This window comes from Ursus arctos, unplaced genomic scaffold (genome assembly GCF_023065955.2).
Source record: "Ursus arctos isolate Adak ecotype North America unplaced genomic scaffold, UrsArc2.0 scaffold_24, whole genome shotgun sequence".
NCBI lineage: Eukaryota > Metazoa > Chordata > Mammalia > Carnivora > Ursidae > Ursus > Ursus arctos.
This window is the reverse complement of record NW_026622919.1, coordinates 42,387,001-42,408,857: the sequence shown is the minus strand read 5'-3', so window position 1 is coordinate 42,408,857 and position 21,857 is coordinate 42,387,001. Positions and strand designations below refer to the sequence as shown.

General features: G+C 56.7%; 1 protein-coding gene across 3 annotated transcripts in view; it reads left to right on the top strand.

Annotated features, from left to right (window-relative positions):
• Positions 1-2,783: 2,783 nt before the first annotated feature.
• Positions 2,784-21,857, top strand: part of TRARG1 (trafficking regulator of GLUT4 (SLC2A4) 1) — a 43,774-nt gene continuing 24,700 nt past the window's right edge. The window contains exons 1-3 of one of the 3 annotated variants that reach the window (XM_026517791.4): positions 2,784-3,596; positions 14,404-14,536; positions 15,895-18,454. In XM_026517791.4, coding sequence (XP_026373576.1) covers positions 3,210-3,596; positions 14,404-14,536; positions 15,895-15,908 — 534 coding nt within the window. In that variant the 5' untranslated portion in view covers positions 2,784-3,209 and the 3' untranslated portion in view covers positions 15,909-18,454. Of the gene's footprint in view, positions 3,597-14,403; positions 14,581-15,894; positions 18,455-21,857 lie in introns of those variants that run through there. The other 2 variants (XM_044390815.3, XM_057318138.1) reach the window with 2 other exon arrangements.

Sequence of the window (21,857 nt, the reverse complement as noted above, 5' to 3'; positions counted from 1 at the left end):
TTGAGGGAGAGAAGGGAGTGACTTTCTTCAGCAGCCAGGCCGGACAGCAGTGGTAGAGAAAGGCCAGTCCCTCTGTCTAGCTGCAGGGGCTCACAGCTCAAATCCCCCCCAGGCAGGCAGGCAGGCGTCGTGAAGGTGGAGCTGGAGAAGCCCTATGCCCCCTTCTGAGGGCTGCAGCTGGCCCAGCGGCTCTCTGTTCCGCAGAAAATGGGCCCAGAGTTTCCAGATCTTCATGTTAGAAGCCTGAAGCTCCATGTCTATGTGAAATGGATTTTTTAAAAAGCACGTATTGAGTTAACGCTGTGCAGACCAAACCCATTTTGTATGATGAGTATGGCCCGTGGGCCTCCACAGAAGACCCTAGTTGGGAGTGGGGGTGGGGTGGGGGGGTCGGCGTCTGCAGCCTGCAACCAGGGCAGCTGGCTGGGCTGGGCTTATCAGCCCCGAGCCCAACCTGAGGTTCCTCCCCGCCTCTCCCCTTCCCTGGGGGCCCCAACCCCACCTCTGGTCATTCCCCTCCTCACTACCAGGCCACTAGATGGCACCGTGAGCCCAGCAGCGTGCAGTGATCGGGCAAGCCTGCACCCCCACCCTCCAAGCCAGCCCACCCTGCAACCCCACAGCCACGAGCCACCCTGGGACTTCTTGGCTTTTTCTTTTTCTCTTAGGGTTTTTATTAAGTCAGAAAGACCCCTTTATGTCAGGTTCATTCTGTTCTAGGCCGGCACTGCCCAACAGAAACACAATACAACCCATGTTTTTAGTTTTTAATTTTCTAGTCGGCATATTTTTAGAAAGTGAAGAGACAGAGGTGACATTAATTTTAATAATGTTTTATTCAGCTCAATGTATCAACAATATTATCACTTTAATATGTAATCAACATACACAGTATTCATGAGATATTTTACATTCTTTTTTGTATTAAGTATTCAAAATCCAGTGTGTTTTATACTTAGAGCACACTTCAATTTAAGCCAGCTATATTTCAGGGACTCAAGAGCCACCTTTGGCCAGAGGCTATGGAATCTTTGGGCTGGGCAGCTGTAGGCCCCACAGGGGAGCCCAGGGTCAGCTTCCAGCAGTAAGATGGCATTCTGGCCAAGCCGGACACCGACTTTGAGTCTAGGGGTCTCAGGCACCCAACTTTCCACCCTCTGCAGGAGGTCTCATGCTTAAAAAGACATTAGCACATTTCCGAAAGTTCCTGGGCGGAGAAGCCCAGTTCACTCTCCTGCCCCACCCCTGGCCTGGGGGAGAAGGGCCTCCTTTAAGAATGAGACCAGGAGGAAGTCTGTAGCTCTCTCTCTCTCCCACTGCAGAGAGCAAAGATCTCACTGCCTACCCTGGAGGCCTGCATTTTGCAGGGTTCCTTTATGAAGCAAAAATTCTTAATTAAATATGGTCACATTTACCAAACTTGACAATTTGTGCCAAAGCCACACACTGTTTTGAAACTTATTAGCCTCCGGGTGCCTTTTCAGCTCCCCAGACTCCCCCTGAGCCCCTAGCAGGTGGCTCTGTGGCCTGTCCTCCCCTTTCTTAGCTGGTCACATGCCCCCACCACCTGGTCACAGCCCTTGCTGGAAGCAGCATTTCTGAAGCCAGCATGACTCACAAACCAAAGCTATTTCTTTCTACTGCAATGCGCTCATCTTGCTCCAAACCGGCCCCCCGACCCGAACGAGGGACTGAAGACTGGTTGAGATGACCGAAGACTGGTCCCTCCATTCCTGCCTCAGTTTTCTCATCTGGAATATCAGAGGATCTGAATGAACCCCACAACCTCTGAGGCCCCATCCCACCTCTGCCTTCCCACCCCCATCCTACATGACCCTAGGGGTCTAGATTCTTTCCTGTGCCCTCTTCCCCCGCCCACCCCAACACACACATACACACACCCAGTGGTTCCAGGTCATGCTTCCGAAACACTGTAAGGGGAGAGAGATCAGGGAGCATAGAGGAGATGTGGAGCATAGCAGAGGAAGCTGAAACAGGGAGAAGACAGGAGAGAGAAGGAAGACAGACAGCAAGATTCAGGACAGGTGACCAGGACTGAGGTCCTTCGGAGTGGGCTTCTGCCCCCAGGGAGCTCCTGAACAGAAGTATCTTTGTTGCTCTTTAAAAGCACCCCAGAGGGGCGCCTGGGTGGCTCAGTCGGTTAAGCGTCTGCCTTCGGCTCAGGTCTTGATCCCGGAGTCTTGGGTTCGGGCCGCTCCCTGCTCAGTGGGGAGCCTGCTTGTCCCTCTGCCTGCTGCTTCCCCTTGCCCGTGCCCTCGCTCTCTTGCTCTCTCAAAAAAATAAATAAAACCTTTAAAAAGAATTAATAAAACGACCCAGAAAAGCTCTGCTGGGCATGAGATGGAGCCCACGCTTTCTCCCCAATGCCCCTGGATGAGGTGCTCAGAGACCCATGGAAGCAGGAGCCTCCGGTGGTGCTTAGTCTCCCCGCTGTGGCCTGGACACCCCTGGGGGCTGGCGGTCAGGGTCGAGGTGGGGTGCCCTAGGTCTGGGGCTCAGCGGTTCCTGACAGGACGGAGTGCAGAGAGGAGGCAGTGTGAGCTTGCTCCTGCAGAAGAGAAGCTGAGGGCTCCGTTTCCTGGGACAGTTGAAGATGCACCCCTTTGTGACCCACTTTGTCTTTCTTCCCCCTCCGGAGCCCCCAGACCAGTGCCCCCAGGCTGTGGCTGCAGTGGAAACGAGAGGCGCACCGGCCCCTCTGGGCTGGGCTGGGCAGGGGCGGTACACTGCTCGCAGTTCTCAGGGGAGAGGGGAATTGAAAAGGAAAAGCATCTCTGAGCAGGGTGGGGAGGGAGGGAGGCTGCGTGGCGTCCTCTCTCTCTCTCTCTCTCTGACTTAGCCGAAGCCTCACCCGGGAGAGGAGCAGAGGAGCGCCTTCGCTCTGCCCCTGGAGCGGCTTTCTGTCCCTTCCCCGCCCATCTGTGCGGTCAGCAGCGCCGGCAAAGTTGGCCTCAAACTTGAACAGAGCGGAAGGCTCCAGCTTCCCGAGGCCCCGCGGGGGCATCAGGCGGGCCTCGGCCTCTGAACCTGGCGACCCTGCCAGCTCCCAGCAAGCCCTTGCTCCCCCGGGGGACGCTTCTGCCCCTGCCCTGCAGGCCCCCAGTCTGGGCTGAGGCATGGTGTGCTGAGCTCCCTCCGGAGCCCGTCGTCTCAGCCTGAAGCCGGAGCAACCCAGGGCCCAAGCCAACATGGCCAGCCCGGTGCAGCCTCAGTTTCCCTCAGCCCAGGAGCCAGGCACCGCCTTACCCCCGGACCTGCGGGAGATGGAGAAGCTCCTCACGATGGGGGAGGGCGAGGATGACAAGGCACCGAAGCTGTCCAAGTCCCTCTCGGGGGCCCTGGACCTGGAGCAGAATGGCCACGGGCTGCCCTTCAAGGTGGCATCCGAGGGGCGCCAGGAAGCCACGCTCCCCTGGTCGGCCTCCCGGGCCAGCTCTAGGCGGGCGTCCTCCATTGCCACCGCCTCCTCTGCCCAGGACCAAGAAGTCCCCAAAGATTACCTCATCCTTGCCATCGCCTCCTGCTTCTGCCCCGTGTGGCCCCTCAACCTCATCCCCCTCATCTTCTCCATCATGGTGAGTGCTGCCCTTTGTTCCCGGGCCGGGGCTGGACCAGGGCTCAGCAGGCGTGTTCCCGGGCAGGCGCCAGACCCTCTGCATAGGGAGCGAAGAAGGGAGAGCTGGGGGCTGGGGGCTGGGGGGAAGACTCCCTTTCTCACCGGGCCTGCTACCCCCCGTTGGAGAGGGGGCCGGGGCCAGGAGACTTTCTGTTTGCTGTCCCCCCTCTTCTCTGCTCTTGGGCGTCACAGCTCGACTTTGCACACATCCCTACTGGGGAAGGGACCCCGGGGAGCCACCTGCAGCTAAACTCCATGCTGCAGAATGGCAGCCGAGTTGGGGGGCTAGCCTTTTGCAGGGGGTGTCCTGAGGGGTCATCTTGACTGGGGCTATGCGTCAGTAGAGGCTGCGGCCAGCCTGGGGTCTCGGGACTCCGAGTTCTCGGGAGGGGAGCCAGCTGCCCCCACCCGTCACCCCAGGCCACCTGGCTATTCCAATGGCCTTTGCCAACTCTGGTTTCCAAGAGCCGCCGTAGCTTCCCTGCCATGCGCCGAGGGCCCTGGGGCCTGGCTCCCCGGAGGCTGCTCCTTCGGGGAGGGGGTTGTTTTCGTTGGGCCTCTGGGCCTTGGAGCTCAGACTGATTTCAGCATCTGTCTTTAGTCTGTGTTTAGGGTAGGGGAGGTCTGGGCCGTGGGTGAAAACTGTGTGTCAGAGGGCATGGCTGGCCCTGCCAAGAAGGAGCATGTGAGCTAGTCTTCGCTCCTCACACACTTGGCCCGCGGGGTTCTGAGTAAACGGTCTTAGGTTGTCCCCAAAACAAGCCATTTGGATAGAGCTACTTATAGAAGATCACAGAAAATGTCCGTAGATGTTGGCAAGTGACTTTTGAGGTCCAGGAAGAGGAGGGAGTGACGGGGGTGGGTGAGAGAGAGAGAGCCCAGGCAGGCAGTGTCTTCCAGAGGGAAAACAGAAAGTGGGAGTAGTGACCTCCCAGCCCCAGGCTGGTCAGGGCTGGGGGACAGGGCGGGGAGACGCTGTCTGCTTCCCTCTGGAGTGACTCCCCTGCTGAGTCATCTATCACGGAGTCCTCAGGAGCTGTGGTCACCTCCACTGCCCCCGGGCTGTCCACTGAGAAAGCCCCGATCTCCTCCTTCCACTTCAGGGATGCCTTCCCTGACCCCCCATCAAATCTAGCTCCACCTGCCAGGACGTCAGGGGACCCTGGTGGCACTCCTGAAACTTGGCACAGGCACACGAGCCAGGGCTGAGCAGGGCTGGGGGGGAGGGCTTTGAGGAGTTTCCCGAGCTGCCTGCGGCACTTGGGGGACAGCTGGGGGCAGAACCAGGTCCTAGGGGTGCATCTGGGGGTTGTGGGCAGGGCCAACCTCTTGGTTACAGGGAGAAGCCCCAGGAGGGGAGACGGGCTTTGGGGAGGGAAACCACACAAGGGCCCAGGAGAGAACAGTTGCTGGAATCCAACTCCTTGAGGGGCGGCAGGGTGCAGGCTGGGTAGACGCTGCCTTTGTCAGAGGCGCCTGGGTCCAAGACTGTGAGACCCCTGAAGCCCACCCCCAGGAGATTTCTACACCCTTCTCAGGTCAGCTCTGAGTCAGTTCTGAAGGTCACTGGGCCAGGGGCTGGGAATCCGGTGCGAAGCCAGAACCAGACACCATCACCAATTCCCAGGAGCCTCCAGTCCGGTGGGGAGAAACTTGTAAACAGACCCTATAACCCATGGCAAGAAGCGCTCATGCTAGACAAAACCACAGCGTCTCGTGGGGCCTCGGGCAAGTCAACGAAATCTCTCTTCTCAGTATTCCCGTCTGCAAAATGGGTGTCACGTAACACCTACATATGAGAGCTGTGTGAGGGTGAAGCGGGATGAGCCGCACGAAGGGCTTCAGAGCAAGGGCTCTCACACCGTAGCGGTAACTGAGTGGTACCTGAGTGTCCCTGGGCCGGGGGTGGGAAGCCGTCACGGGGTTTTGGGTTTTCTCAGAGCTTTGAAATATAATACACATATCGTACAATTCACCGTTCAAAGTGTACAATTCAAAGATTTGTTCTTCACAGCTATATGCAACCATAACCGCCGTCAGTTGTAGAACACTTTCTCGCCTCCAGAGAAGCCCCGTGCCTTTTTTTTAATCGCCCCATCTCTCCCTTGACCCCTCTCAGCCCTAACAAACCACTCGTCTTTCGTCTCTATGGATTTGCCTCTTCCGGACAGTTGCTATCAGTGGAATCGTGCTGCGCGTGGTCCTTTGGGACTGGCGGCAAGCTTCGCCCAGCATTGACATCACGCGGTCCCGAGCCAGAGAGAGGTGCGGTCAGGTTTCCATGTTGGTGGAGCAGGTTGGTGCAGAGTAAGAGGAGGGGCAGAAGGGGCTCCTCTGAGCCTGGCAGTTGGGAGAAGGAACCTTTGCGGTAGCACTAGGGGAGAGATGAAGAGGTCTGGACCAAGGCCCTGGCAAGGGGCAGAAAGGGTTTCTGGAAACCTAGGAGTTGTTAACACAGACCGTTTATTTATTCAGTCAATCATTCACTTGACTGGCAAGTTGCTTGTTTGGAGGCGACTAAGTGATAGAGAATGATTGGGCCCCCATGAATGATTACGCCTCTTTTACCAATGAGGCGCCATGCTAGGCACTTGGGAGGATGGATGATACGGTCTGTTGGACGTGGCCAAAGGATGTAAGAGTATGGTGAAGGAGGGAGGTGGGCATGGACCTGCTCTAGGAACTGAAGTTTTATCCTAGTGGCGCTGAGGAGCCCCTGAAAGATTTTAAGCAGAGGCATGATGTGGTCGTTCATATTTTAAAACCAACATCCACCTGCACTGTGGGAAATGAGCTTGAGCCAGCAGGACTGGGAGCAGGGAGATCCCGTAGGAAGCTCTTGAGATAGTCCAGGCTGGCTGATGAAGGACCAAGCGTGGCTTAGGAAAGAGGGCATGAGGAGAGAATTGTTGAACAGAAAGTAGCAGTGCTTACTTCACACTCCTGGTCTAAGACAGCTCTGGGGACCGCAGCATTTAAGGGGTGGGCGGAGGGAAGTGGTCAGGAAAGAGTTTTGAAAAGAAGATTTCAGGGGGTGGAAGGCAAACTGGAAGAGAGGGAGAGACGCCCAGGGAGGAATGAGTCTGAAAGGAGGAGGGAGGGTCAAATGCAGGACAGAGGTCAGGTCCAGTAAGGATGGGAGTATCCACTGGCTGGGCCATTTCCAGACCCCTGGTGACCCTGATGATGGACAGGGTTAGGCAAAAAAGGACAGAGGTGACTGACGAGCTTCATGAAGAGTGCAGAGATGGGTCCCAAAGAAGGCCCCGTCCCTGGGCACCTGCAGGAAAGGCCACGAGGGTAGAAGCAGATAGAAATACTCAAAGCAGCTGCTCATGCTGTATGGGTCCCACGCCACCAGGCAGGTGGAGGGCAAGGCCATTTGCTGAGAATCAAAGGCCTGGTGACAGGGGAGAGGAGAGGGGACAAGGGACAGAGAGGTCAATGGCCTAAGGGCTCTGCTGAGGCTGGAGACCATGGGTCTGAGTTGTTATCAGCCTGCGTGGTGGTGCGTTTTTTCTCCAGCTGTGGGTATGGAGTCACAGATGGGACATTGGGCCCACCCGAGGCTGGGGATGGCTGGCAGAGGTGCTATGAGGGCAGACCCAGTGGCACAGAATGATGCTGGTGAGGGGGGCAGAGGAGGCACAGTGAAGGATCAGGCTGGACTGGGAGGGAGTGAGGCTGTAAAGATGGTGATGACCTTGGAGGAGAGGGAGGGGTCACAGGTTGAGGCTCAAAGTCGTCAAAGGACAGATGCTGCGTGAGAGAGGTATGAGAGACGCCGGGGGCTGAGATCTCAGCAGAGGGCCCGTGTGGGGTGGTGGCGAAGTGGAGTATAGCTGTGGAAATGAATTTCCAAAGAGAACCATGAGAATCCAGGACGAAGGAGCCCAAGAGAGCCCCGTGTTAAGGGCTAATTCTCATTTAACACATGAGACAACAGAGGCACTTGAGCAGTGCCTTGCCCACGGTCACACAATGGTAAGAGGCAGCTGGACGCTGAATCTAGTGTTGTCTCCATGACCCTGCCCTGCATCTACCTCTGGGGACAAGGATGGTGTGTCCCTCCCAGGAAAGCCAAACCTTTGGGGCATTTGTGCAGGGAGGGAAGAACCCACTTCCTTTCCTCTTTCTCTCCATTCTCCCCTCCCCCCACTGTCCTTCCCCACCCCTACTGACTCCATCAGTGGGAGACTAACGGACCAGCAGCGTCCTTCCCACTGTGGCTTAGACAGGGACCTGCTATGACAGGGGCTCAAACTGAGGGGCTGGGATCCCAGGTATCCAGACGCAGCCCCGCTCAGGACCGCAGCTGCCTATGAGCCTCGTGAGGTGGCCAGGGCAGGGCTGGCTTCATCCATTCTGCCCCTGGGTCAGGCTGAGAAATGGCCATGTTCCTCAATGCCAGCAAGGTCTCCTGTCAACCAGGGGAGCTGGACCCCAGGCCTTCAGCTGACAACAGTGCTTAAACAAGCATCAGATAGACTTGGGTGTCCTTCCCAGACCACGTGACCATGTCCAAATCCCTCAACCCCCTTCGGTAGCCTCAGTTCTCTCATCTATAAAATAGGTGTAATAAGACTGTCGACCCCATAAAGCTGCCGGGAGGATTAACTGGGTTAATATGTGTGAAAACCCCTAGCACAGAGCCTGCCACGTAGAAAATGGCAGTGGTTACTGTTATCATTAACACTGAATGAAACTTTGTACTGTCAGAGGAAAGGGCAAATCCCCAGGGGACAAGCAATTCTGACTTTAGCCAGTTTGGGGGAGACTGGAGTGTCAGCTCTCGTGCCACCACCCGGGGGAGGGGCAGTCCTGTCTGTGGTTTTGGTGGAAGCCTCTGAGCAGCCCCTTGTTCCTCGATTCCTCCTATCACATGCGGGAGCGTGACAGAGGGCCAGAGCGGCTCAACACTTCCTTTCTCAGGCATTCTGGACGACCTGGTGATTTAACTGACCTCTTGCAGGCCATGCATTCGTGCCTTCACCCAGCAAGAGCGCTGAGCCCCACCCAGCACTGATGATCGGCTGGCATGCAGACATGTGGCTGAAAATATTGACGTACTTCTGAATGGGTTGGCAAACAGTGGCTGTCGCAAGGTCCTAAGCATCCCCAAACACTCCCACTCCCACCCACCACGGCAGCTGTCCCGACTCCTTCCCCAGGAGCACCCCCCATGCCTCCCCACTCTCCAGCAACTGAAGTTAACCCTGTAATCGGGGCATTCCAGGAAGAATTGCACTGTTATAGAGAGAAGGATGTGAAGGGGGCATGGGGAAGCTCATCCCTTGGCTTTGACCTGCCGGGATTTGCTTGATCTCTGCGGAAGGACAAATAGCTGATCAGCATCGGCCGATCACATGTTGTCAGTTCTCCGCAGATCTGCTGGGGCTTGGCCTGAGCCTCATGGGTGGAGGAAGCTCTTTCCCGATAAGTTCTGTTGCCACTCTCCCCTGGCTGGTTTCATCCCCTGGCAGCTCTTCCTAGCACATTTCCTACCCCATCCGCTTCCTTCCCCACCCCCTACCAGCGCTCGGACCTTTTTCACTGCTTTTCCTCACTGATCTATTAACCCGAATTCATTTTCTCCCTTACCATTCCCACAGCCATTGCAATCACAAATGATCTATTAATTCAGTCATTACAACCATTACTGCAGTTATTATCGTGCCTTCCACGTGAGCCCTTCTGTATAAGGGGAAGAGGCCGCCACTAAGTGGGGTTTGATATGCAGCTGGTAATTTACTCCCAAAAAGTAATGAAGGGTCTTCTTCCATCCCTGAGGTCAAGGGTTGGGTTTTTCATTTGGGAACTAATGGGGGGACTTCAGAAATGAGTGCCAGCCAGTGGTGAGCAACTTCTAGATATAAAAGAAGGGCTCTACTCTTCAAGGCAGCTATTCCCTCCATTTTACAGATCAGAAAACTAAGATTTACAGAACAGTTGTGAGGTTTACATTGGACGGCGTATGACATAAACTGGATGACCCAACAAAGCAGGTGCAGTCAGGTCTGCGCTGCTCGTCGGGCCATTCCCAGGGCATCTCCCTCAACGCCGTCTCTCAGGCTCAAAGGAACACGCATGACAGGGATTCATAGGCTGACGGCTGTGTGGATAAAGAAGAGGGATTGAGTTTAGAGCAACTGGAAAATTCATCTCTCCCTGTCTCGCTTCCCCTCCCCACCTCTCATACCCAAGCAACCACGCGCGCACCTCTCTCCACGATCCTGAATCGTTGCCCAACGTACAATGATTTCTCGGGCAAGCCAAGAGCAGAACTCATCCGGAGCCTTGTGCCCTCCCCACTGCGTGCCGTGCTTACAGCTGAGAAGGAGTCTCTTGGTAATGATTCAAGGGGAGCCCAGAGTGTCTAAAGCTGAACTTCCTGAAAATTCCTGAAGCCTTTCTCTATGTTGCCCCCTCTTCCTCCCAAGAGGAAGGTGTTGCCTGGGTGTTGAAGTCCCTCATTCAGTGACCCGGGCTGGCCACACAGAGAGCTGGAGGCGGCATGGGTTTGTGGGTGGGGCCAAAATCCAGATAACAGATATCTCTCCTGGGGGACCCATTGCCTTTATTTCATTCACGAATCTTCTATTAACTTGGAGCGTTCCACTGGCTAAGTTCAGTGGTTAGAAAACAGACCCTCCTCTCACTCTTTTTTCTCTTCTTTTATTCTTTCCTTCCTCAAATACTTACTGAACACCTATTAGGGCCAATCCCTAGGTTACATAAGAGGGACACGAAGATTGAGCCTGCGCCGTCCCTGTCTTCAAGTCGAGGGAAAGAGACTGACAAGAACTAATGGCATAAGGTGGGAAGGGAGGAAGAGAGCATGGTGTCAGATGCTAGGGGAGCCCCAAGGAGGGGCTGATTAATTGCTCATGGGCACCAAGGAAAGTTTTACTGGAGGTGACTCTCGAAGGATGAGAAGGAGCTGCTGAGGGGCCAACACAGTAATGAGGAAAGGCATTCCAGCAGAGACGGCAGTCCACGAGAAAGCACCGAGGCATAAAAATGTGTTCGTTTTGGGGCATCTGTTTGGCTCAGTTGGTGCACGTGACTCTTAATCTCAGGGTCATGAGTTCAAGCTCCATCTTGGGCATGGAGCCTACTTAAAATTTTTTTTTTTAATTAAAAAATGAAACAGAAAAAATTAATTTAAAAAATGTATTCATTTTATGGGGAGCCATGTGACCAGGTTTATGGCCTAAAGACCTGACCTGGGCTGTTGAGAAGAGGTCGGCTGGGGGCAAGGCTGGAGCAGAGGGACTAGTGGGGAGGAGCCCGGTGCAGTGTCCAGATGAAATCTACTGTGGGAGCTGGCTAGGCCAGTGGAATCGGCTGGAGAGGTAGGGACACACTTGAGGGACATTAGAAAGGTCAGGAATTCATACCTGATTGTATTTGAGGAGGAGGAGAGACAGAGAAGAAGCCCTTCACCCAGGGTCATGCAGCTGGGACAGCTGTGGAGGGTGGGGACAGGCCCCCAGGAGGTCTGGCTCCAAACCCTGTGCTCCCCTGCAGCCTGCCCTTGTAGGGAGCTGGGAGGCTGCATCTGCTCCTGCCCGAATCCTTGCCGGGTCCAGGAGCGCCGTGAGATCAGGGTGGGCTGGTGCCTGAGCCCCTGCCCATGCCCCCCGTCAAGCCGGACCCACATTTTCTTTAATCTCTCACTGGATGACACTCGTCCATTGTCCCTGGGCACCCTCAGGACACTCCCAACTTTCTGCCCAGACCCACCTGCAGACCTGATGAGGTGTGAGACCACCTGTACCCATTGTGTCCAGTCTCCATGGACAGCAGCGCTGTCCTCTGCGGGCCGTAGTTCGTCGCCGTGCTCAAGTTCAGATCTCTGTCCACCGTCCTGGGACATGGGGGCACCGATCGCTTCTCGGTCTTTTCAGCCTCTCCCTCTGGCTGTATCTTTTTCTTTCCTGTTTTGATGAAATCCTCCGTTTGTCTCACCCAGTTGTAGGCCCTCCCAGTGCCTACAAGACAAAAGCCAGATTCCATTTTGTGATAGTCCGGGCCCTTCCTGACCTGGCCTTTCTCCTCTTCTCCAGTGGCTTCTCTCACAGCTGCATGATGCCCTGTGGTGCAGGCTCTCATTTGTAAAACGGTCTAATAGCACTCCCTATCTCACGGGAGTGTTAAGGTGCTCTAATGTTCTGCTGGATGGTAAGGCTTAACACAGTTCCTGGTCCAAGGTAGATGTTTAAACAGGCTAGGGATTACTAGTAGTAGTCTGGGGGAGGAGTCCTGGTGGGCTTCCCAGAGGAGGTGGCATAGGAGGCAGCCCTCAAAGGATGGCAAGGGTGTGGACAGGTGGTTGAGGGGGAGCAGGAAGGCGGGCGGGAGAGTTGCACTGGCAGGTGTTCAGCCCTGCAGCAGCTCATATTGGCTGGGTCCAGAGGTTGTGGAAGGGAAGGGTAGAGGATGAAATCTGCAAGTGCAAAGCTAACCTGGGCTCCGACTTTGTTCTGGGAACAGTGGGGGCTGTGGAAGATGCTGGGCAGGGTCATTGGCTAAGCCACCGTCATCTCCTTGAACTTGTGCCTCAGCTCCCGACTCTCCGCCTCCTCTCTGATCCCACCCCACGACCGCAGGGCAGGAGCCTAGCACGGGGCCTGGCATAAATCTCTGTGGAGGGGAATGTGGTGTGGGGATGGCATGGAGAGGAAGAGAGCGTAGAGCCAGGGCGGAGGGGGTGGGTCTTCAGGAAGCTAGTGTGCCGGCATGGACCCTGGGCAGGTGCAAGGCCTCCGGGGAGGACTGCAGTGGAATTGACAAGGAGAGGACACTTACTGGTATGGTAGGGTGGCATGGGACAGGCGCTGTGACCGAGCAGGAGCACTCCCGGGTGTGGCCAATAATGGGGCAAGTGGGCAGAAGAGCACGAGGCCAGGAGCAGATCTGAGACAAAGCAAATCTGATGGCATCAAACAGTGTGGCGGGAGGTGGCTCTGTCCTGGGAGGAGCTTGAACGGGGAGCCATGGGGTGGGGTAGGGGGTTGGTTAGGTTTCTGCGAGGAGAAAAGGACAGGACCAGGGGGATGGGGGTGCCCCTGTGAAGAGAACAGAGAGAGGAAGGGTACCTTCCCTGAACTTCAGCTTCTTTAAAAGTGGGCAACAGTGCCAACCGCACGGGGTGGTTCAGAGCCTCAGTGAGATCATTCAGGCACAGTCCCCAGCAAGTTGCCTGGCACAAAGTGAGTGCTCAATAAATCACCGCCACCACCAGCATCACCACCACCAGCATCACCAGCACCAGCATCACCAGCACCAGCACCACTAGCATCACCAGCATCACCAGCACCAGCATCACCAGCATCACCAGCACCAGCATCACCAGCATCACCAGCATCACCACCACCAGCATCACCACCACCAGCATCACTAGCACCAGCATCACCAGCATCACCACCACCAGCATCACCAGCACCAGCATCACCAGCATCACCAGCATCACCAGCACCAGCATCACCAGCACCAGCATCACCAGCACCAGCATCACCAGCATCACCAGCACCAGCATCACCAGCACCACCAGCACCAGCATCACCAGCATCACCACCACCAGCATCACCAGCATCACCAGCACCAGCATCACCACCACCAGCATCACCAGCACCAGCATCACCAGCACCAGCATCACCAGCACCAGCATCACCAGCATCACCACCACCAGCATCACCACCACCAGCATCACCAGCATCACCAGCACCAGCACCACCAGCATCACCGGGGGACTCAACTACATCTCCATGCTGAACTCAGGAGCCTCCAATAATTGAAAAATAAAATGACCAAATAAATGACCTGAGACTGTGAAAAGAGTCACACCTTTAGTGGACTCCTACCTGTAGCTGTCCTAGAAGTCCAGGAAGCAGCAGAGGGCTCCAGAGTTGGAGGAGTCTGGAGGTCACAGGCCAGCCCCGGCCAGCAGGTTGACTCCTGAGCCATCACAGGAAGGGGTGCGGGGCCCCGTGAACGTGCCTGGGACACACCTCCTTCTGAGCCACTCCAGGGCCTCCCAAGATCCTTTCTGGCCACCCCCACACTCACCCATCTGCTTTCACCAAATTAAATAAGGCCGAGAAAAACCAAGCTCACTGAGAAAGCGTGAAGTGTCAAATGGGCCCCCGTGAAGCCAGGCGTGGCTCCCCACACACCCCAGCCTCTCTAGTTCAAACCCAAGCCCGCCTTTCTGGTGTGATGCGGGAAGTCGGCTTGGTTGAACAAGGATGTGGTTCCTGGGTGGGAAATAGGAGGAGGGAGGATGGGTGGTACCTTTTTCCTGTTGTGGAAGAGGGGGTCACAGAGGGGAGGAGGCAGGCACCTAGGGCCACAGAAAAAGCCAAGCGGACACCTTAGGGTGGCTGTAGCAGGGAGCCTTGGGCAGGGGCCCAGGGGGGCCTGGCTTATCTGCTCCTGCCAGCTCAGCATGGCCTGGCCCTGGCCCACCCTCCCGGACCCTCAGTCTCCACCATGCCACCTACCACCTGCCTCATCACCATCCTGAGGGGAAGTGCCCTGCTTTGCTTGCTTCCACTTGCAGTGAGGGGCAGGCTCGGTTGGGGGGTCCCACAAGAGGTGCCCAGGCCAGTTCTGCAGGAGAAGCCTGCTTCCCGTCCCCAAGGCGGGTGCTGGACTATGGGCTGCGGTGGGGGCTGGGTAGTTTCTGGGGGCCCGGGCAAGGGGACCCCCTGAGGTCTGCTGGGACCAGCATTCCTGAGGTCTCTGCCACCCTGTCTCTGCAGTCGCGAAGCAGCGTGCAGCAGGGGGACCTGGACGGGGCCCGGCGGCTGGGCCGCCTGGCCCGACTGCTCAGCGTCACCTTCTTCATCATGGGCGTCATCATCATCATCGTGGCCGTGACCGTCAATTTCGCAGGTGAGACCCAGCCACACGGAGCTGAGCGGGCCAGCTTGCTCGGGGTGAGGACCACGGACGGGTGCAGCCCAGCTCCCTGGGGAGGGGGCGATGGGATGGGGTAAGAGCCCGTGGGGGACACAGGCTGATCCTCTGAGTAGCGACCCCATCCGCGGCAGGGCCCAGCTGAGCGGGACTGGCTTCTGCTTTGCCTTATCCCGGATCGTTAGGAAAGGGTGTGGAAAGAGCCCGGGGCCTGAGAACCAGAGGCGGCCAGCTCCAGCTTCAGCTGAGGGCCTTGGGGCCTGGGCCAGGGTCGTGTCTGGCTGAGCCTTGCGAGCGTCCCCCAAGATCATGGTTGTGATGCCGCCTGGTGAACGGCGGGCCCGTCCTGCAAGCGCTCCTGTCGAGGGGGCCCGCACAGCCAGACAGAAACAATGCAGGTGGTGGGAGTCTGGCGGTAGCACTCGTGAGCCCGCAGCGTTGGCCCAGGGAAGTTAACCAAGCAGGGGCCCCATCTGCAGGGGTGACTCTCAGGGGCTCAACGGGCCGGCGTAGCTCTGAGGGTCTGGGCTCTGCAGGGCAGCGTTGTCCGTTCGCCTCCCTTCACGCACCTGCCTTGCGAAGCCCCCAGACATCTCTGCCTGTTGCGGGGGTCAGTCTAAGCTTTTCCCCTGAAGACTTTGCTACTCCAGACGCGCTGCGTGGACCAGCAGCCGTGGCTGCTGACAGCGGGAATGTGTCAGAAATGCAGAGTCTCAGGCCCTTGCCCAGACCCACTGAATCCGAATCTGCATTTCAACGAACATTCCCGGCCCAGTCCTTACAGGAGGCACTGGTCTAGAACGCGGGGCTTCAACCCGGGGCAGAAAGCCGGGGACTCAGAAGAAGAGTTCAGGTTTGTAATCAGCCTGCCTGGGTGTAAAATCCACGTCCTCCATTGTCCGAGTGTCTGAAACGAAAGCACGTTCCGAGCTCTCTGTGGGTCTGCGGCCAGGCAGGTGCGTGCGGGCAGGGACACAGCACAGGCATCAGCTCGGGAGCGCCCTCTGTGCCTCAGTCTCCTCTGTCCTCCCGCCACCTGTCATGCTCGTGACTTTTTCAATGGCAAATGACCACTACTGAACTCAAACTGGCAACGGGAATTGTTTAAAAAATTCAGGCCTCGATGGTTCTATGTTTGGGGTCACTTGGCGCTGTGAACCCCTGGTCAGGGCTGCAGTCTTGTCTCAGGTGGGGAGTTCATTTCCACCAAGAGACCCCAATCGGACGACCCCGGTGCCGTGCCCCGCCCGGAAACAAAACCCCGGACCTTCCCAACAAGGGCTTGAAGGCCCGTTCTGAGCTCTATTTGGCCATGACCGCTCTTCTCTTTACAGTGCAGAAGAAATAAAACGGACCAGGGCGCTGCGCTGGCGGGGGCGGCCCTGGCCAGCCGGAGGCCTCCACACTCGCACGCCCCCCCTCCTGCCGGAGGACAGGACGGTGACATCCCTGTGCTCCCAAAGCCCGGACTTGGAGCCAAGCCCCCAGGTCTCCCCACTGCCAGCCCACTTCAGATGTGAAAAGTGCGAAGAACAAATAACAGGGTTTAATCTCGTGGACACGGCTGGTGTTTGGGCTCCGTGTGCACCGGCTGGCTGCTCATCTCCCCCCCCCCCGCCCCTCCCGGGATCCGCCACGCGGCACACACCGCCTGTTTGAGGAAGAGCCAGCCCTGCAGACGAGACAGAGACAAGGAGAACCATGGCCAGAGAGAAGCAGCACACTCCCTGCCTGTCTGAGCACCGGGAGCCAGGACGTGGGACCTTCTCTTTTGTATTTTTCTTGGGGGGGGGTGTAAAAAAACTGTTTGCATGCCTTGTGCCACATGCTTGCTGCGATCCCAGCTCAGGGGCCCAGCTGCCGCTCAGCGCCTGCCCTGGGCCCCCCTTGGGCACCCAAGATGAGCAGCTGTCTGGAGAGGGAGAGCCACGTGCATGGCAGGGGAATGCTGGTGAGGACAGGATCAGGAACTGTAGGACCCATGGACATCTTCTCCAGCTTTTCAGTCTCAGGAGCATCTCTGCTGAGAACTCTGGTCTCAGCGTGTCTCCCAGGATGGCCCAGTCTGCCTCTTGCTCCCTCCCTCCTTGTGCTGTCGCCTAGGGCCTGACCCCAGCCCTGCTCAGCCAGTGAGGAGGAGATTGAGGTCGCCTCCTGCCATGGCCCCCCTCGTGGTCTAGGCTGCACACTCGGGGCCCCGAACAGAGTGGCTCAGGTGGGGCTTGGGCTCCGGCTCCCAGCCTAGCAGCACCTGATACTCCGTGCCTTACCCTGTGCCCCTGGCCATCCACAGGCCACAAAGGCTTTCCCTGGAGGGGGCTTTGGGACCACCTCTGGGGGGAGGACTTCCCATGAGCTCCTGGGTTCTTAGCAGGGGAGTGAGCTAGAGGGTTTTTCCGAAGGTTTATTGTTGTGTTTGGGAGAGTGGGAAGCCCTGGGCTTGGGAATATACTCCCATGCCCAGAGGCAGGGGGCGACCCTATGGCCTCTCTCTCAGGACCTAATGGGACGCATAAAAGGACTGAACAGGGTCCTTTGACCTCCTACCTGGTTTCTGGCCCTGGGATTCTCCCCAAACTTCTGCTGGCACAGGCTCTGCCCACGGGGGCCTCTCCTGTGCCCACCTACCTCTCTGGCTTCAGCTCCCAGACCCTCCAGGCTTTCCCACCCTGGGAGACCCTGCCCAGCAGCCGGGAGACCCTGCCCAGCAGCCGGGGTTACTGCCCTTGATGGGACGGCATGTTCCCAGCTGTAGCCAGACTAGTCCCAGGCTGGCAAAGACTGCTTCCCCAGCACCCATTCAGGGCCCTGGTGCCTTCTCTCAGGGCCCCTGCCTGTCTCCCTGACGCTCCTCAGAGACTCCTGGGAGGGAGTCCGTTAGCACAGAGGCTCTGTCTACCAGGAGGAGTCCCAAGTGCAGCTCTGAACCTTCTAGGAGGGCCTTCGTGGCGGGGGAGGGGTGAAGGGCCCAGGGGCCCTGGGTCGATCCCTCTGGGGCCGGCATTCCTGCGTCAGTTGCCCATCTGGGGAGCATACTCCAACCTCTCCAGACCCTAAAGGAGGGGCTGGCTTTGCTTTACAGGACCTTTGAGGCCACAATAGAGATGCCTCTGTTCGGGGAGGGAGGGAGTGAGCCCAGAGGATTTGTGTCACTTGCAAAGTCAGGTCAGGCCAGGAGGTGAGTCACGAGGTCTATGGAACTGGTGGCTCATGAGCTGGTGTCTCCTGGCAGGCCCTGGGGGCCCCAGCTGCAGCACCCCAGGGAGAAGAGAGAAAGTAACCAGCCGGTTGTAGGGAAAACGATGGCCAAGGTGGGGCTCTCTCTGTGGCCTCTGTGCGCACTGACTGGCACGCACGTGCAAACCTTCCCGGGCTCCCGCGTCACACCCGCACAGACTCACGCTGTTTCACACTCAAAGCCCAGCACAGCAGAGAAAGAGAGAAGCCACTGGCAGACAGCCACAGGACAGCTGGGACATCCTTCCACGTAGGCGAGGACAACTTGGGAAACATCTAGTTGTACCAAGGACGGAGCTCAGAGGCTCCGAGGGTTTTGGAAGGAGCCTGACCCCTCTGGCAGGAGGAGCACAAGCCTGAGGACCAGGAACCCTGCAGAGATCCGACTGGGAGGGAGGGTCCCCTGACTCCCCTGCCGCCTCCCCCCACTGGCAGCCTGGCACTCCGAGGCCTCACCCCCTGCTCCCAGCTCCATCATGGGTCCCGCCGCTGGCTGCCTGAACCCAGAGTCCCCCAGCTTGGGACGCTGACACAGCCTGTCCCGCGTCCCAGGGGAAGCAGTAAGAATTACCCCTGCTCCCACCCGGCACCACACTCTCCCGTCGGCTCCTGTGTATTGCTCAGCATGGAAAGAAATAAAGCGAAAGTGCACATGCACTGTGGGCCTGCGTCTTTGTGCTGCTGGGGTCGAGGGGTCCCCAACAATAGTGGGCAGGGGAATGCACTCAGCTTGTTGGCTCCGGTTCCGGGGTCAGGGCTGGGAGCTGGGAAATGGGAAGCCTGGGCACACTCGAGGTGTTCCCCTGAGCAAGTTTGTCCTCCCCGGGCCTCAGTTTCTCCAGTGAGGAATGCCAGTCCCACCTTCCCTCGGCGGTCCTTTCTGCATCTGAACAAAGACCTCGGGAACGGAAAGAAGAGAGTGGAACCGACATGTGCTCACAGCCCGGCACATGCTGGCATCTCCCATCCTCAGGGGCCACTAGTGTTAGCCCCGGGGTCAGACTGGTAAACGGAGGCTCAGAGATGTTCAGGTCCCACTGCGCCTGGCACACAGGAGGTACTGAATAAGTGTTGAACAACCCTATCCTTGGGCTGACCCCAAGGTTGGCTTCTTGCCGCTATGCTTTGCTACCCAGAGAGGAAAGCCCTTTGGAAGGAAGGCAAGTTGCGGGGGCGGGGGATCCACTTCCCAGGCTGCAGGAGGGCAGGCCAAGCGGGGAGGTGAGTGTGGGCAGCGTGACACCCCTCCCCCTCTGGGGTTTCTTTTTTTTTTTTTTTTTTTTTTAATAAGCATCCCTTTATTTGCTGACGCCATTACAAAAAACGGATTACATTAGCAACAAAAAAGTGTTTTCTTGAAGTCAGAGGCAGTTACTCCCCTAAGTGTTAAGTAAAACAGTGTACATCAGTATTAAAATGTTAAATTTTATATTGTCTTTACCACTTTGATCTTCTGAACAATTTTATTGAGCAAAATAAGATAAAAGATTACATGTTTATTTTATCTTCAGGAATGTAAAGGTCTAATTATTCAAACAGTTTTTATTATAAAACTAAACTCTGAAGGTGTCTACAGAGTTGGCTTTTTTTTTTCTCTCTTTAAATCAGTAGTCTAACAAGGATTAGAAAAGACAAAACTCTGTTCAGTGTTTCTGACAAAGTAGAAAGGGTGAAAACATAAATAAGGCTTTAATTTGGCAAAATATAATACAATGCCTTCTGTTATCCTTGAATGAACAGTTTCCCAGTTACTTCACTCTAATACCTGGTAGTGTTCCTTCTCCTTTGTGAGCTGTTGGTTTACTGCCTGAAGCAACTGCTGTAACTGTGTGACAGTCTGATTTAGACTTACAGACATCGTCTCCTTCTCAGAAGACTCCATTTCTGGGGAAACATCACTATTCTCAATAACAGTAGTGTCTCCAGCAGCTTTTACTGGGGTTTCTTTTATAAATAAGGGCGCTAATCCCAGAACCCTCTTGACCTAGGCACCTCCCAAAGGCTCTACCTCCTAATACCATCAGCTTGAGCGGGAGGATTTCAACGTAGACACTTGTGGGGGACACAGCTCAGACCGCGGCCGTGTGGAGGTGCTGCAGGGGTGATCACTGGGAGAGCCAAGAAGGAAGCAGCCTGGGAGTGGGAGGGAGGTCCCCGAAGGATGCTGGGCTGGGCCCCCTCCCTCTGTCCTTCCACAAACTTGTACTAAGTGTGGGGAGCTCTGATCGGATGGGGGGGCCACGAAATGTGGGGATGGGGGCTGGCGGTGCAGGCGGTGAAAGGATTCACCCGAGGCAGGACACAGGACATGGACGTTTACGGAACACACCGCGAGGGAGCAGCGGGCAGGACAGTGAGGGAGAGACGCTGGGACGAGGTGGTGGTGAAGGGGCCACAGTTACAGGGCAGAGTGAGGGAGCAGGGGAACGTGGGGAATGTTCTCCTTTTTGGTAATCTTAGGAACTGTGCCTGGTTGTACTTGGTCAGTGAGGGCCTATGGCCATTTCGAGGTGGGTCGCTTCATGGACCTGTTGGTCACTGCGGGCCTTTCTACCCCACTCAGCTTCCAGTGCTCATACCTGCTGCCTAAAACCAGTCTCTTCATGAAGCACCAGCTACACACCAGGCCTTGCACAGGGCCCTGAGGACACAAAGATGAGAAGGACAGGCTTTCTGAACCATGTGACCTTTCCTGAGGGAAAGTTCTGGAAGGAAGGAGAGAGTTCGTTGCTGGGGGAGGGTAAGAGAATGTGCCCTGAGGGCAGCAGGAAGGGCAACCTGGGACAGAGGTCAGGGGAGCCAAGAGCAGGAAGGTGGCCTCTGCCAGGAGCCTCTCATGATCTTTCCAAAGACAGTTAAAGCACCACCCGCGGATCCAGATGAAGATGAAATGCCACCATTGTAAGGCTACCAACTCAATAAGACTCAGGTGAACGGACACTTCCTACGCATGGGCTCTGCCAGTCACAATCACACCCCTTAGTGCCTGGCTTAGAGGCCTGAAAGCATTTTTTGTCAAACACAACCCAATGCTAGAAATTTTGAACGGGAAGCGGGTACACGTGTCTTACGATCAGCAAGGGGAAGGCTAGAGCTTCCACGATGGAGGAGGCCTCACAGGACGGATGGCTGTGCCCTGGGACCAGGGGTCTGGCCTCTCTGAACCTCAACCCCATCTGTAAAGGGGGTGATAATCTGCTCAGCACACCCACAGGCCCGATGGCCCTCCTTGGTGAAATGTGAGGGCTCGATCCATGTGGGGAGCACAGCCTGGCCCCGGCCTGGAGAGCGTCCAGGAGTCTGGGTGGTTCTCGGCCCCTGTCCTGACTCTTGAATCCCCGCTGTCCTCCAATCCCAGCCCTACCTGCCTCCCCCCCACTCCCCAACACACGATAGGAGACAACCCCTTGTGCCCTGGAAAGCTCTCTGGCTCAGGCCCCAGTCCTTTGCCTCACTGTCTGTGTCATTGTGGGCAGGCCCCTGGCCTCTCTCTGGGCCTGTCTCCTCAAGTAAAGAGTGAGCCGAGCTAGTCTAGAGCGGGCTTCTCAGTCCTGGTGCACAGTGGAATCCCCTGGGGGCTTCGGGAGATGCTGATGCCTGGCTGCCACCCTCAGAGAACCTGGTTCAAATGGTCCGGGCTGTGGCCGGAGCATCTGGATTTTTAAAGCTTTCCAGTGGTCATCCCAATGCTCTTCTGAGGTTGGGAGCCACTGGGATAGACCCCAGAGCGCTGCTACTCGGAGTGCGGTCGCGGACCATTCCATCGGCCATCAGCAGGAGCTGGCAAAAAGGCAGAAACACACCCTGACCTTGAACAAGGACATCTACCTTTGACAAGATCCCCCCCGACCCCCCACCCCGTGGTTCATTTGCACGGTAAGGTTGGGGAAGCTCCGGTCTGGACGCCTGAAGGGGAGCCGGCTAGTTTCACCTTAGCTGTACCTTCTCCAGTCTTGTATCTCCCCTCCAAAAGTAGCAACCATTTTCCTTTCTTTCTTACTACAAGGATCTGTTGTAACAAACAGAACATCTAGGCAAGACTGAGAAACAAAGGGAAGGA